The sequence below is a fragment of the Hermetia illucens genome, chromosome 3, assembly GCF_905115235.1.
Source record: "Hermetia illucens chromosome 3, iHerIll2.2.curated.20191125, whole genome shotgun sequence".
NCBI lineage: Eukaryota > Metazoa > Arthropoda > Insecta > Diptera > Stratiomyidae > Hermetia > Hermetia illucens.
The window spans coordinates 60,116,568-60,133,756 of record NC_051851.1 but is presented as its reverse complement, the minus strand read 5'-3'; the positions used below and the strand labels follow the sequence as shown (position 1 = coordinate 60,133,756).

General features: G+C 35.7%; 1 protein-coding gene across 2 annotated transcripts in view; it reads left to right on the top strand.

Annotated features, from left to right (window-relative positions):
- The window catches only part of LOC119653072 (probable serine/threonine-protein kinase roco5), a 231,585-nt gene that overhangs the window by 167,290 nt on the left and 47,106 nt on the right, over positions 1 to 17,189 (top strand). For both annotated transcript variants that reach the window (XM_038057554.1, XM_038057555.1), the window contains exon 3: positions 13,178 to 13,299. In XM_038057554.1, the coding sequence (XP_037913482.1) occupies positions 13,178 to 13,299 (122 nt within the window). The remainder of the gene's footprint in view (positions 1 to 13,177; positions 13,300 to 17,189) is intronic.

Below are 17,189 nucleotides of genomic sequence, written 5' to 3'. Positions count from 1 at the left end.
ATTTTTATCTGAACGTTGCATTGATTATTTTTAACAACTTGATTAAGCCCTTTTCTGGCAATTTTTTCAGTATTGTCATTGTAATAAGTTCATAGTCAGGAGCTTTATTAGAAGTTAGATTTGCTTTAATTCCTGTTCTCAGTTCATTTAGTTTTATAGCTCGCATTGGATATTGGTCAACTTTTCGAAATGAGGTTATGCATGTTGGGCTTGTGTATCTAAAGGCTGGAAGGTAGTTTCTTGATGCGTGATCTTGTCTTGTGCAGAGCAAATCCAGTTCCCATTTTCAGGTTTAATGCATTGATTTTGTTGTCTAGTTCCTTTTAAATCTTTCACAGGATTCCACGGTGAGTATCGTGTTTCTTTTTGTACTGTCAGAATTGATATTTTTTATTCGTTATTGTTGGAAAAAGTCAACAATTATTTTTTAGTAGTTATGTTTGGTGTATCGATTATGCCCTGAAAATGTGGATCCCGTAAATTTCATCTACTTCTAAAACTCTCACTCCAATGGAATTTATGGCAAACGATGCAGAATTACGTGAAGTATAACAAAAGCAATGCTTTTGTAGGGTGCCAAAGCGGTTAATCTTCCCTTAAGTTAGTTTTAGAAACGTTACCAGTATAAATTATAATATCAGGAACAGTAATGGAAAGTTTACTGCAAACGTTAGCACTGTTAACAAGAGAGTCATCGGAATTTGATATTTTGTTTCTGTGTCAATTCATTGTAAGAGGATGGAATAGTATATATAGAATTCAAGTCAATATGCCATGCCAAAATTAGAAAACGAAAATTCAAACTTTTCTTATCTGGCCCTGCTTCTAATCTCCAAATTATTTTCTTCTGGTGTCATATTGATTAATAATAAGGGAGGTATGAATAGCAGGTATTCTAAGTAGTAAAGTGTATCGAACTCTTTTCTTCTGTACGGTCTTTTTTATACAATCTTTTTATTTTTATATAATTCAGCCCGTCAAAATTAATCAAATGATTAACCACGAAGACCTTCTGTAAAACTCTCCTTGGCATTAATTCACTTTTAAAAAAAAGTAATTTCATGAACGTCTTGTCAATCGACACTATGCAATTCTTTGACCATCTGTATGCATTTAAATCTAAATACTTTTTTCTTAAATTTCCCTAATAACCAAGTTCACTTTCAATTTCCCACAAGAAGTGAAACGAACTTGTACCCTCATCTCCCTTGAATAGTAATTATTGGAATCAACATCAAAAGCTCCTCCTTTAGTCACTAGATCTGCATTTCAATTTCAAAAGTGTATCTTCTGCTCACTGGCTTGATTACATCAACTTTAATGGTATTGTATTGTTACGTGAAGAGGTCAACTATAATTATTTAGCCTAACATCTCATGACTGTTTTTTGAGCAATAAATTTATTACTAAAATGATTTTCATTTTGAGAATAACAAATCGACAAATAAATGAATGTTGCAAATAAAAAAAATAGCGCTGAAATCAATTTGCACTTGACTTTGATTATTTAGGTTTCTAGGATTATGCGGAATTTAAATTTTTTTATGTACTTTCTTTCGGTATCACGAAATAATGAATGAAATTATTGAAACAGTCATCAATCAATTTCGTGGCTTCACAAGGTCATGATTTGAGATGAATATACTCATGTAACCTTTTCAGTTAATTTGTTTATCTGATAGTTGCTTGTTGGATGATATTGCTAAACCATTCATTAATGTTGTTTTTATTAGAAACTGTTTTCCAACTAATGAAGATTAGAATTTTTTTACTGTGGTTAGCGATGATAAATCTACTCAGAACCTACGTTGATTTTACTTGCATCTATATTTATAGCTTTCGATGTGATGATAAGTTCTGAATTTTTTTTAGCATGATTAACATCCGGAATCGGTATTCATCCTTGTATGATATATCATATACAAAGTATGCGGTAAAGAAGAAAAACAAGCAGTATTATTTCCCTTTCTCTCTCATTCTATGGAATTACCCACATTCAGTACACTTCCAAAATAATTAAAGATTTTATTTATAATTGAAGTAATTTAGGAGGGTTTTCCCAGATTAGTAGCGAAAGTAAGTGGTTTAAAGAACTGTAAACTCTTATTAAACAATCGGTCAAGAAGTATCGTGAATTATTGTTAAAAGAAGGTCAGAAGGTCAAAGCATTCATCAATATTTGTTTTGTCGCTTTCGAAACAGCGCCCTTCTGGCGCAGCGTGCATATGCTAGGCTTATTAGCAATCTTAAAAGAAATCCTTGGCGCTTTCCAGTATGTGCATATTTAAATCAAAATGGATGCCTGGTGCCGCAATTTGAGTTTCAAGGGCGTAGAAAAAATCACACAGGTCAGATCTGACGTTCATAGGTGTTGGATTTGGAATCTCAGATTCGATTTAGACTTCCGATTTAAAGTCCTGCAACATTGACGAGTTAAACTTTCACAAGTTTGGTAGCTTTTGACGGAGTTTTCTATGCTTCAGTTTTGTCGAATAGTATTGTTTATTGCTCTTTGCTCTTTCGAATAACCAACTAAGAGTCATGAACGTAATAACTTTGGGACGACCTTGATGTGTTGTCTCGATATCGACTTGTCTCTGGACCTTCATCCTGACAGCCTTTGAGTTATGATTACACGCCAAGCGCCTAGACTGTACAAGGTATTTACTTAAAGTGCCATTGTATACTTAAAGAAAGTCCGCTTTTAGAACAAATTGTCTGATGCCTAGAATATCCGCCAATATCGATAACAATCTAAACAGATTTTTAAATCACGCTAACTAGATGGATTGTCCAGTGGGAGCAATCCTGGATGAAAAAACCTCGAGTTTCCAATGTATAATAATATGATAGCATGCTTCGAACGGAGTTACGAATAATCTACGTTTGTGGGCATAAACAACGTTAAATGTATTCCTTAATTTTTTTAAGGTTTTGTATAAAATAAATCGTTATTAAAATCGATTCCCTATCTGTCACACTCACTTTTCTCCAAAACGGCTAAATCGATCCGAACGAAATTTGGTGGACATGTGAGAACTATGAAATCCCACATATACTGCTGCCCATATATGCAAAGAGGGGATTTGCATTTTTTTTTCACCGGATATAGTCGTCTGGGGTTTCCCAGTACCCAGCACGATAATCTGAAAAAAAAAACAAAGTGATGAGATTATATGAAATCCAGGCCTCAAAGTATGTCCCATTCTGATATCTGCTCCTATAAACTTATCAATAGTATATTACCAACTTTTAGAAATTGACTGATAAACCCCCCTTAATTTTATCCTGGGAATACTAAATACTAGTCGAATAGGCATTCGAGTAAAATATTAAAACTTCTTCGTAAAAATCCTACTTCCTAGATTATAGTAATGTTGAGCTCCTAGTGTGAAGCGTATGAGGTGCACTGTTATCAATATAGTGCTTCCCAGATCAAATTATTTGTGTAAATCATCATCATCAACAGCGCAACAACCGGGGCCTTAATAAGGAACTCCAGACATTCCGGTTTTGCGCCGAAGTCCACCAATGCGATATCCCTAAAAGCTGTCTGGCGGCCATCGCTCCATCGCAGGCACCATAGATATTGCCCTTATAGACTTTCCCGGCTGCATCATCCTCATCCATACGGATTAAGTGATCCGCCCAGCATAACCTATTGAGCCGGATTTTATCCACACCCTGACGGTCATGGTATCGCTCATAGATTTCGTCTGTCTGTCTGTTATGTAGGCTACGGAATCGTCCATCTTCATGTAGGGAGCCAAAAATTCTTCGGAGGATTCTTCTCTCGAACGCGGCCAAGACTTCGCAGTTTTTCTTGCTAAGAACCCAAGTCTCCGACGCTTACATTAGGACTGGCAAAATCATTGTCCTTGTCAGTAAGAGCTTTTACCCTATGGTGAGACGTTTCGAACGGAACAGTTTTGAACAGTTGTGATTTTCGACCCTAGATAGGAAGAGTTAACAACGGTCTCAAAATTGTAGGCTCCTATCTTTATTCTTGCCATTTAACCAATGCGGTTTGACGTTGTTAGTTGGTTGGTTTTTGGTGCTGACGTTGCCACCATATATTTTGTCTTGCCTTCATTGAAGTGCAGCCCAAGTTCTCGCTCCGCCTGCTCAATCTGGATGAAGGCAGTTTGTAAGTCTGTGGTCGTTCTTCCTATGATGTCGATATCGTCAGTATAGGCCAGTAGTTGGGTGGACTTAAAGAGGATCGTACCCCTCGCATTTATCTCAGCATCACGGATCACTTTCTCGAGGGCCAGGTTAAAGAGGACGCATGATAGGGCATCCCTCGTTGTTGATGTCGAATGATCTTGAGAGTGATCCTGTTACTTTTATCTACATACCGATAGATACCAAATTCTCTTATGACCGTCTACAGTTTTTCCCTGGCTATGCTATCATAGTCAGCTTTAAAGTCAGTTTTTCCATCGCTTGTCGCAGAGAGAAAATTTGATCTGTTGCTAATTTGTCTGGAGTGAATCCTCTTTGGTATGGGCAAATGATGTTCTGGGCGTATGTGGCTATCCGTCCTAGGAAGATAGAGGAGAATATCTTATAGATGGTACTCAGCAACGTAATACCCCTATAATTGCTGCTTTATGTGATATCCCCCTTTTTATGTGTGAGACAGATAATGCCTCGTTGCCAATCGTCAGGCATTGATTCGCTGTCCCATACTTTTAGCGCAAGTTGATGAACTACTTGGTGTAATTGGTCGCCCCCATATTTAAGCAATTCGGCTGTAATTCCATCGGCTCCTGGTGACTTCTGATTTTTAAGCCGATGAATTGCACGGACTGTTTCTTCAATACTTGGTGGTGGCAGTATTTGTCCGTCGTCTTCAGTTGGCGGGGCTTCCAATTCACCGATGTTCTGGTTGTTGAGTAGTTCATCAAAGTACTCAACCGATTGCTCCAATATGCCCATTCTGTCGGAAATCAGATTTCCCTCTTTGCCTCGGCAGGATGAACATAAGGTGTATAAGGCTTCATCCTGCTGACTTGTTGGTAAAACTTGCGCGTCTGGTGCAGTTGCTCCCAGTACTTTTTGAGTTCCCAGACCTGCTAGTTCTCCCAGGCTTCCTTTTTTCGTCTGTGGAGTCTCCGCTCGCCGGAGTTCGTGATAAGTATCCGCGCCTGCCAACGTTCTTTGAGAATACAACATTTCTCGGTATGCAGCATTCTTCCGTTCCGTTGTTAGCTTACATTCATCGTCAAACCAGCCGTTCCGACTCTTTTTGTGGCTGGGGCCAAGTATGTTTGTGGCCGAATTTATGATAACTTTCTTCAAATGATTGTGAAGGTCATTTGTTGATGCTTCATCGCCAAGATCTCTGTTGACTGCGATTATTGCGGCATCCATTTCTCTCTTATTGGTGTTGCGGAGGCCTGTGTTGTGGATGGCTTCAGTGTTAACTCTCACCTGATTGTCAGACGGGATTCTGGGCGGTGTCGTTATTCAAGCTCGGAACACCATGCCAACGAGATAGTAATCCGAATCTATCTTGGCCCCCCCTATATGTTCTGACATTCATCAAGGCTGAGAGGTGGCGGCGTTCGATCAACACGTGGTCAATTTGGTCGAAAGTAGTCCCGTCGGAGACAATCATTTCGTGTGACGCTGCTAATTGAATAATCCGCAGTCCTTCATCATTTGTATTTTGGTGTAAGCTATGGGAGCCAGCGTATCGTCTGAATATGGGCTCCGTGCCTACTTGGCTGTTAAAATTCCCAAGTATGATTTTGATATCATATCTGGGACAGGCTTCGAGGGTTCGTTCTACTGCCTCGTGGAAGGTATTCTTCTTCGACTCTGTAGTCTCTTCTGTATGGGCGTGAACGTTAATGAGGCTTATATTTCTAAATTTTCCTCGCAAGCGTAGAGTGCGTATTGCCTCGCAAGCGTAGAGTGCATAGCGGTTCGCTTAAATTTCCAAGGCGATAACAGCAGATTTAATTGTTTGGCTTTTACCCAAAAAAGTAACAATTCAATGCCCCAAATACCGTCATGCATCTATTGTTTTCTCCTTCTTCGAATCCTCCATATTGTGAAGGAGCAACATCGGTTTCGCACAGCCGTTTCGAAGTCTTTGAGTACAAGATGAGATGTCCATCTCATCTATGCTGACTTCTCCAAAGCCAATTAATTGACCACGCTTTGCTTCTTATGAAACTCTGATTGTATGGATTTCCTGCAACTATTCGCTCTTGGTTGAAGCCTTACTAAAATAGTAGAGTGGTTTGTGTCTTTACGAGGGTTGCATCTCGTTTTCATTTTTCTCTCATCAGAAGTACTTCAGGACTCCTTCTTCGGCCGATTTCTTTTTTTCTTGTTGTATGACTGATCTTCCTTCCTTATTTACCTGTCCTAGCCTTTAATCTGCAGATGATTCTAAATTTCTATCTAACTATCTTGTTACAAATAGAACCTCATCAAATTTTTCCATGCGTTTGTTTACACACAACTTTCAATGACAGCAGGTACTCCAACTTTGAAGAAAAGTGAAAAGAAAAATGGTTTGACAATGGATTCTAAGCGCACTCTAATTTAAACGGAAACTTTCTCCTTATATAGTGATGTTTCGGGAATAATAAGCTTCGTCCTTCATCAAAATTTTGTCCCGACAATCAAGCTTGACATCGATCATTCTTACGATGTTTACACCAATCTTTAAGCAAATTGTACTTTGTATAAGTAAAGATGAAGATATTGTTTCATAATTTTCCTTAGGGTCGCTTCACTCACATCTAACTCCTGAGATCGGTAGCGATACAATACTTTTGCATTATTGACAACATTCACCTTTACCGCTTCAACACCTAAGTCGGAGCTTGCCGGTATGGTCGAATGGAACGCTAGCGAATGGCTACAGATCCGTACTCATATAAATTCTTCATCACATTACAAATTGTGCTGTCTAAAGATCTCTTATTTCTCCCATATTTCTTATGAATTTTCACAGGTCTTTTTGGTTCGTTATTTTATTGAATCGCTGAGAACGCCGCGAACAAACATTTAGTTTTAACGGTCATATAATCGAAGGCGCCTCTTTCGCAATTTCTCCGTAATAAGGGGAGAACTACTGACCACAGGTGTTCTTATTTTGGACAAGTTTCATCAGTATTTCAACCCAACTTCTTTGTCTCCATTGCGGCCTGACGTGTGTTCATTATCTTTGGTAGCCGGCTAGCATTCAAAACCATAATGGCCGATAGGGTGAACTATGCTGCGGTAAATTTAGGATATTAGAGCCCATTGATGCATTGATCGCAAAGGACGTAAGTTAAGGAGCGCCACTTCATTCAGGTTGTGCTGTTGTTGGATGATATTCAAGATACTTCAGTCACTCAATTCTCGACAGGTCACTATCTATATTGGGATGAGTGTGCTTTGTTGCCAATCAGATGGTACTCTATCCTTTTTAATAACGCGGCTGAAGACCTCACTTAGTCACAATTTTGGGTCCAAACTCTACGCTTTCAACGTTATACAATTCCTATTGCTTTGCCCGGTTTAATTACTTTGATTACCTCTTCAATTTCTGTGCCACTTATAAATGGAATTCGGCTTTTGGTCGCTTCCCATTGACTTCGATGCTCAGGCCAATCTTAACTAGTCAGTTCTTGTAGCGTGAATTACATAACCATACCATCGAGCAGCAACCTTTCCAGAATGAGTGCAATCCTATGTTGATCGTTGATGTCCTCATTTCGAATGTGATCAGGCCAAATTGTTCCACTTTTCTTCATTATCGCAAGATGCAGTTTATTTGCCTTGGATAAAATTATTTTTTCTGCTCCAAGGGAACTCAGCTTAAGGTGTGAGTGGCTAATGCAGTAGTCAGAAGCGATGCTGTGTTTATTTTTGTTGTTTTTATATCTCATTCGAAACTGTTTCAATATCTGGGTGAGATTTCATAGCTTGTATAATACATAAGTTTTGTGGCCACATGATCATGTATTAAGACAACATTTAAAAAAATACGATACTTTTAAAAAATGTCGAAGTTAAGGGTGTCGATTTCGAAAATTTATGGTCGGTTATAATTCCTTAGGCCCCTCCAAATAAATGAAGGTGTTATTTAGATAGCGGCAACTAAAAATTTTAAACGTGCATAAGTGCCCTGAGTATCGAAAGAAACAACAAACATTTATGATGACAACAAAAATATAGATGTAAAAGTTTCATTGACATTTGATAATGAATATTTCACACACGTATATCGAAAACAAGTAGTTCTATTAAAATTCCACCGCAGTTGGGACCATTCTCACATAAAAAGATGCCATGCAACAATAGGGTACCCACTTGCTTTCGCGATATAAAAGCCTTTATCATTTATAATTTAGATAATTTCTAATGAAAAACTTTGAACTGCGATGACATAAAACAATGGAAATTCCGAAAACAAACCTTAAAGTTTTTATGCAATGGAAAAGTTTGTTTTATGAAATTATTTGAATTTTTCAAAACATTAGAAACAATGAAACGCTCACTTGCAGCACCTTAGTCTAGGCTAGTTACAACTTAAGAAGAAATATGAAAAGCTGATCCTAATAAAATTTAAATTTCAGGTTAGAAAGTGTAATTTTTATAGTGAACTGTATGTAATGAGCATGTCTGCAAGTAATATATTGCTAATAATTGTGTGCTTGATTATCACGTCCAAGAATGTGGTATACTTATTATATTTTTGTAGGTTGCGCAATTATGAAATGTATACTTACTGTAGACCAAATATCATACCAACTTAAGGGGGTCTTAATGAAGACAGTTTTAAGTTACCAAAATAATGTTCCTCACGGGACACGGTGGTTGCTACAGGCAGTATCTGCACCGCTTTGGGTTGGATGATTTTCCGAACTGCCCCAGATGCGATGGCATACCGGAGGATCCAGAGCATGTGATGTTTCACTGCCCACGATTTGCGATGGAGAGAAGGAGCTTAAACCAGGTGCTGGGCAGGAGCGGGACCCCGGAGAGCTTAGTTACTGAGATGCTGGAGTCCGAGGAGAAGTGGCTTGCGGTTAGCTCCGCAATCATCCAAATGCAGGAGGAGTTGCTGAAAGAACAAAGAAGGAGGAAAGCTGCAAATAGGAGAAGGATGAGTGCCTAAGAGCAAACCTACCCCGCGAAGTAATACCTCAATGGTGGTCCCGCGGGGCTGGGGCTGGAGAGACCGGGGGTGGTTTTTAGTGGGTGTGAATCCCACACGCGCCCGCTGTTGTTCCGCCGTTCGGGCGGCGGAGCTGCGGCGGACGTGTCTTTCTAAGATTTTCCACCTCCGTGTACGCACAAAAAAAAAAAAAAAAGTTACCAAAATATTAAAATATTATTTCATTGTAGTGTATCCTGCAGATGATTATGACACATTCAATTCGAAACAAATTAGACCTAATGCTTCTGATGTACTTATTTTAATGCTAATAAGAACAACTTCTTCAAGAAATCCTTTATGTACAGACATGTCTAATTTTCTGTTTGTATCTTTTCTTTCTGAGTCCCCTTAACTAATAAAAATAGAGCTTCATAATCATGCAACAATTATTCTCATGCATTTTCAGACTTAAAAACAGTTGGGTACCGTGTGCACTGGCATACACACATTTTATTATATCTTAAAAGAGCACCAATTGTAATAACTCAAAACGTAATAAAGCAATAAAAAGCGTATAAAATATTATCATAGTTGAAGACTTGAGAAAAAATATAAAACGTATCAAAATTCAAGTGAGAACTGAGAAACTTTCGCTTATTAAAACCGCAACAAAATACAAATATTCACCGTACCGTACGGTGTATACGCTAAATATAGTTTGGTTACTGCTTCTTAGTTTCATATGTTTGATATGTTTATGTTCCAGTGCACAAATTAACAATAACACTACTTGCTAATTTAGACAGATTGATAGACAGGTGAAAAGAGAGATAGACAAATGAGCTTGGAAACATATGTGATACACAGCATGATACACTTGTAGCCTCAGATCCAGACTTTAAGCATAAGAAGAGAAGCAAAAAGGCATATTTACCGTTTTTAATTAAAAAGATTTTCAATGGTGCCTAATACTAATTTGTTTTGTATATATTTTATTGTGTATGTTTTCATTTTTACATTTCGTTGAATTGGTGTTAATGAAATCGTAAATTGAAATCTCTCCGGTTTCTCGCTGAAGGGAAAATATGCATACAAGTGATTTACGTTTCACAATAATTTTAAGGAATATGAATTATAAGCATGTAACGCTTTGTTGCATTGACGGGTAAAATTTTGTTAAAGCTATAGCAATGATTTACTGCAAAAATACCATTGTTCCATAAACAGAAGCAAAAGTGTTTGCTGTAGCGGGATATTCAAAAATTTGCAGCAAATGGAGAACATTCATGCAATGTACGAAAAAGTTTCGATCTTCCTATAAGAAAAGTCATGAAAATTCGAGATTATACATAAATCTAAAGATGTTGATTACTTCTTAATATCTAACTAAACCAACTAGGTTTGCACCGCCTTAGTTATCGTATGGTTTGTATTATATTTCAAAGTAGCAGCACAAACACACTTTTCATTACCATAACCGCATATACGATATTATATCACCAACATCACATGTTACATTTGGCAGCGGATATTACCAAATATTCCTTATTACTAAAGTGATATTTGTCTTGCATTTAGCTCATTCGTAGTGAAAATGTGCGACAGTACTAAAAAGATTATCTTTTATGCAGCGAAGCTAAGCGAAGAAAAAAAGCGAAAGAGTCTCATATACTATACCAAGATATTTGAGAATTATGATTCTTACAAAGGGGCATTGCTTATCACTTAGAAGTATATGCATTTTCGGTTGCTTTACTCGGTATTGTAAAGAATCCCCATAGTTATAAGCTTTCACGTACAAACCCGAAATCATCTTTCCAAGCCGTAACACTAAATGAGCCGGAAGCGATAATCGGCATAGACACTAGAAAGAATGGTGTGATGTGCCAAACGATTTATAATTTCATTGCTCCGTGATGTTTATTAAAATCTTACAATATAATGTAATACCACATCGGCAATGACATTACAAAACATAGAAAAATATCATCATCATTTTAGTTCGCCCCCGCTAATAGTAATATGATATTATACTTTGAAGTGATATCGTTTTTGTGATGTTAGATATACCAATCCATATCGCATTCAAAGTGGAGCCATTTAATGACTATTTTTGTATTATAGATAAAAGAATGCATTAATCATGTTTAAAAAAAGGCATGGTAAAAAAGGGTTCAAAGCTTGAAAAAAAATCAGAAAATTTATAATGAGATTGGTTAATTTATTACTTATAAATCATCGAAAATTTAACTTTATTCTATGCGTCTTAAGATAAAAGTCTCTTTTATTACAAGATCTTACCTATGTCCACCTGGCTCTGTTTGCTAGTTTCAATAGCGATGAGCAGAAGCAGATAATGTATTAGTTTCATTCATACTCCATTCCCGGAGATCTTTTTACTAGAATTGGGTATTTTAGGTTTTTTTACTTGTGCTTTTACCTATCCTCGGAATGATACTTGATTGGTGTGCCACTTTTCCAACTTCTTGAAACTGTCCTTTCGCATTTTTTCCGCCAATTCTTCAGATTTTTTGCGTAGCATCCTTATTTCTGTGATTTACAAACGATTCTTCTAACAAACAAAACAATTTAGCATCTTTCCACCCTGTTCCTTTTCCAACTCTGAAACTCATCTTGTAATGCATCACGTTCAATTTCTTATCTATTTTTCAAAATCCTACGCAATAGCATTTGTGAAATTCTAAGTTCACCTGCTGCTTCGCATTGTCCCGATTTTAGAAGGAAATTCGTACTGAAATGTCTAATTTGTCACCCATACTAAGATCAGGCCGTGTACTTATTTTAAGAGTGAATATAAAGGAATGAAATGAGACTTTAATGAAGAGTCACATATTCTTGAGTCTTATGAGCGGTATCTACTGTACAATAAGTGGTAAATTTAATCATTATCAATGGGGGTAATTTATTCTTCGTTATTCAGTAGAGGCTTTCAACTACTGTCTAAAAGAAGCAAAAATAATATGTCATGCTATGTGTATGGCACGTAACCTACCTGTCATGTAGTATAAAATGCTAATGTTAAAAGTGGACAATATTATCTAGCTCATGTAAATGTTTTCAAAGGCTTGAATATTTCGTTAATCAAGGATAATTGACGTACACTGTAATCTTCTGAACCACCAGTAGAAGAAATACCTCCAGATGTGAACTTCTGTTCTATTTGTGGAGGCGGAGTACATTATAGCTATAAATATTGAATTAACTAGAAATACATTTTCTCCGCTTTATTCCAAAAAGTGGTAAATTACCAATCCTAGCTGGAGTTATTGTAATTGTTAATGCTATTATATCAATTTCGTGACCTCCGTAATTGTTTCGAAACTACGATAAGATATTTCTGTTGAAACTTCTTTTTATTTTGCAATCCTGGGTATCTCTTCTGACTTAATCCTGTAAGCCTACCCTGTATGTAAACCGATCATAGATGTTCGCTCGTGCGAAAGTCACTCTGACTTTTGAAGTTGCTAGTAGATATTACATTTAGATGTACATATTATACAATTTTCCACTTATGATAAAGTGAGTAGGATATATAAACGACTGGTATCACCCAGGATTGTTCTTCTTCCTGTAAGATTAATATTTTCTTATTAAAAGAAGTATTATTCAACTAAATCATGATCGCCCCCTTTTTTCTCGAACATAATTTTCATTGTCAATGAATATATGAATTAACAATGTGCCCCAATATATTTTTACAAACTCGAAGTTCAAACTAATCATACATATACTGTCAATTCTACCTACTGATTTTTATGAAGTGAACTTTTCCATGTTTTCAATCGGTGCGGTTGTTCAGTTTTATATTAAAATTATATATAAATTTAGTAAGCAGACAGTTTTGTACTGAATCAATTCTAATTTCTGGGTTCCCCAAATATATACACAAAACCATTAAATGGTAGCCAAAATTTTTAATTAAATTAACGCAGTTCCTCGGGACATCAATATTCAAAAGGAACTACAGTTGCCTTGATATAATTCATTTATTCAATATTCATCTCTTATATTTAAAATAATGAATTCATTCTCTCTGTTTTCCAGGTGACACATCGAACAACTGGTCAAGTCATGGTTCTTAAAATGAACCAGCTGCGATCAAATCGGCCGAATATGTTACGTGAAGTGCAACTTCTTAATAAACTATCACATCCAAATATTTTAAGGTAAGTGATGAAAACTTTTCCTAAAATTGCGGAATTTTGGAATGTTATTTCAGTAACAACATTTACTTCGAAATTTGAACTTTTGTACTCGTTGAAGTGGAGTATTTTTGGATGTCAAATTGAAATAAATCAACTAATAAATTGATTTTGGAATATGCTTTCGTCAATCGATTTTTCACGATTTTTTTTTTCTGATTGATTAAAAATTTTAAATTTTAAATAAATTTTTATTAATTTACGTCAACATCGAAATTTCAGTATAATTTCGATGTTGATATATGCGACGAAGAAACATATCACTGTTAATTGAATGACAATTCTATGTGAATATGATTGCCAATTTACATAATTTTGTTATAGATGGTTTGGTTTTATCTTCTTCACCTTTGAATTTAATGTTGCTATGCATAGTTTCATCTAATCTAACAGTTATCAATTTCTCAATGGAGAAATTTGTTCACTGATTCCGTACCTGAATTCCGCATGATATTAACTAAATGCAAGAGATATTTTCTGAACTTCAGTTGCTTACAATTTCCACTCTCAATCTACATTCCATATTTGAATCGATAAAACCCATTACAAAGGCACAAATATTCATCTTTAACGGGGTTTGCATTGTTACTTAATCACTTTTAATGTGAGGAAGAAAAATCCACACCATGGAGCCTATCACATGGAAAAATAATACAATAGTTTGATTTTCACTTTTTTTATGATTCCCAACAACTTTGTATGTGGATTCTCCTTATTACCATCAATGAGATCAGTTCAGAGTTTGTTTCATTCAAAATTGGCGAAATCGTCTAACATGCATGCTTTCAAAGAGATTGTTTATGCTTGTCTATTGGTGTAATTATGTTCAAATATGTTTACAGATGAAACATTAGACCATGAGAAAAAATTACCAGTTATTTATGGTATTTGATAGTAGTTTTGTGGTTTCTTGGTAAACACCTTGAATCAGTGGAGTATGAATGATAAGGGACATTGACTACTCTTACGGTGAGAAGGTACTTTTATCAAGCCGGCATGATAGTTTAATCGAAATGGTTAAAAATGCTGTGAGAGTTAGATACTTTAGTTCTCTTGACCTTAAATCATTTCTTAAATTTTCGGAAAATGTTTGATTAGAGATTCAGAATACTTTTTATTTTATGAAAGTATATATTTTAGGGAGAAATACAAATTATATTTCTAATATTTTAATAAAATTTATCTCCAGACCCCTAAAATGATCAGGAATACTAAAGTGTGCACGTAAATGTTCAAACTAAACTTCTCGGTTGACCATTAATATTAACATCAAAAATATCAAAATCATTTGATGCTATCAGTCACCACAGAAATTAGTCCGTCTTTTCAAAGCAACGATGATTAATACTATTAAGTATTTCCTAGCAAGAAATTTTAGTATAGAAACTGGCGAACAAGGAGACCAGCTCGTTCTGTCATCATTCAAGGTCCTTGCTATTGATAATCTTTACAATCCAATTTCTATCAGCATAAAACGGTAACAACATAATTATTTACTTTCCATAAAATAAATTGATAATTCTGCAAAAAGATTTAGACCTTGGGACAGTTATATATACGGATACAATTCTCAATGGAATCCTGCAAGCAAATTTATCTGAATTTTCATTCAAGTGAGCTCCATTCTTTTAGTACTTCTCCTAAGTCAAAATAAAAATTGCAAATATAAATGAAAATTTTCAGTTCATTTTCATAGCCAGTCCTCGAAACTTTTTAGTAAGAATTTCAGCCAAATTACAATACTTGTGCTGTTACCTGCAGTCGGAATCCTCCTATTGAAACCATTCGAAAATTCAATTATCATAATGTACACCGTTTTATTCCTTGTCATATCATCATGATCTTGCTGAATTAGAATGGTATCCAATAAATGTTTTTCTCATTTATTATTCTTTATTTCTCCCGATAAGGGGTTCGACCTAGATCAATTATTATGGTCCTTTGGCTTTATCATTTACACTATTTGCCATATCAGCAGTTGATATATTTACAATATACTTCACGCTAAGGAATTCATCGTTTAATTAAATCGACCTATATTTATCCGTTGATAGGCGCTATCGCGGATTCTGCTATTGTTTATGAACTCTGATAAAGTTGTAAATAATCGAGGAAACTATTATTGCATTATAGTTGCCACCTGATTTCTGTCGGTATACTATATGGAGTTTGTTACATTGCTTTTATCAGATGAATCAATAAAGAAGGTATATCTTTATTGTTTAAGATTAGAGATGAGGTTAGATTAAATCTGAAGTCATTGATCTTGTGGTAATTATATCAGTTATTAGATTAATAACATGATAGGGTACCTACGAGTCTTTTTCCCAATTACGTTGTATCTTTAATGAAGAGCTCTTAATGTTTGCTTGACTTATCCTTTATTCGATGATTACCTGGTTGTCACTTAGGAGGGATAATTAATTCCTATCCAATGTTTTTCCGCGCGGGAAGTTTTAAATCCAGAATTTTTGTTTATCTACGCAACCTTTCAGGCCGCAATATTGCTAATATTGAATAATGAGGACAAATTATTCGAATAGAATTAGGTAAACTCTAAAACAAGAAGGATTCAAGCTTGAATTACATCTAGATGTTGAACTTTATGGTCAATTTTAGCCAATCTTTGTTACTTTCTTAGCTTTCCTTTTGGTAACAATTATCCTCCGGAGTATGCTTTTAGTGTAGTTTCCATGGACACGCAAATAAGATCATAGGGTTTTGCAATTTCGTGTCATCTTTATGACAATGTAGTATTTTCATTCACTATACCACTTCAACTTTTCATCGTTATCTGACGAGCCTTTTTTTGTATGAAACAAAGCCTTATTAAGATCGATTCAATGTCTGTCTGTCCTTATGCCTGTTTGTCACGTGAATAAAGAGTTTGTCAGATAAGATAAAACAAAACCTTTATACCCGAAGCGCCCACTTTCCGGTATTTCGACTTGTTTTAATTTGTTTTGGATTGATATTGAAATTAAAGGATAAAAGTTACAGCAACTTGATCAGTATTGACAGATGAATGAATTTATAGCGAAAACGATGAATTTGACAGAAATGCAGAAAAGTGGTATGGTTACTTATAAAAGGGTATTAGTTGTAAACTTATGCTTATAAAGAAGACCAGTGTTACTATATTTCACAAAATTAGGTGCAATGAATCATTGAAAACGGAGAGTTTAGTACGCGGCCCGACAGTGGAAAGCACCATTGACTTTCATCTGGGTGCTGGAGAATGTTTTAACGTCAAACGATACTAAGCGATCATTATCAGCCAATGCATCCTTGGCTAACCACTTTGCGATGTTGTATAAAGAGGAGTCTAAATTCGCAATGATTTCTTTTAAAGCCTTTTCCACTCGCTGTTCGTGATGCTGGTAATAAATTATTTCTTAATTCAAAGTAATTACCTCCGGTCAACTTTTCCATCAATAGGTTGTCGTAATGTTTTTTATCCATAATTACAATGGCGTTACCTTTAACCTTGGCGTTAATTTAATAAAGTATACTACTACATAGCAGACTTTGGATTGCAATGCAATAGGTTTTGATATTTCTTGCCGGATTGATTGATCTTGATTGCATCATACTCTATTCAGCTCTTCCACGTCCTCCGGCAAAGCCTGCATAAAAATCATCATCGATAGCAAGAAGAAAAGTATCGGTGATAGAATAATATGGAAGCTTTCGCGGAATCGGTGACGAGTTGGTGAAATCATTTTGGAGGACTGGATAAAGATTGAAACGTGATTTTTTCACCATATGTTTACTGACATCTCTAGTATATGTGATAAATTTTTTGGCTTGATATCGTAGCTAGTTTTCGGAATACGTGTCAATTTATGCACCCA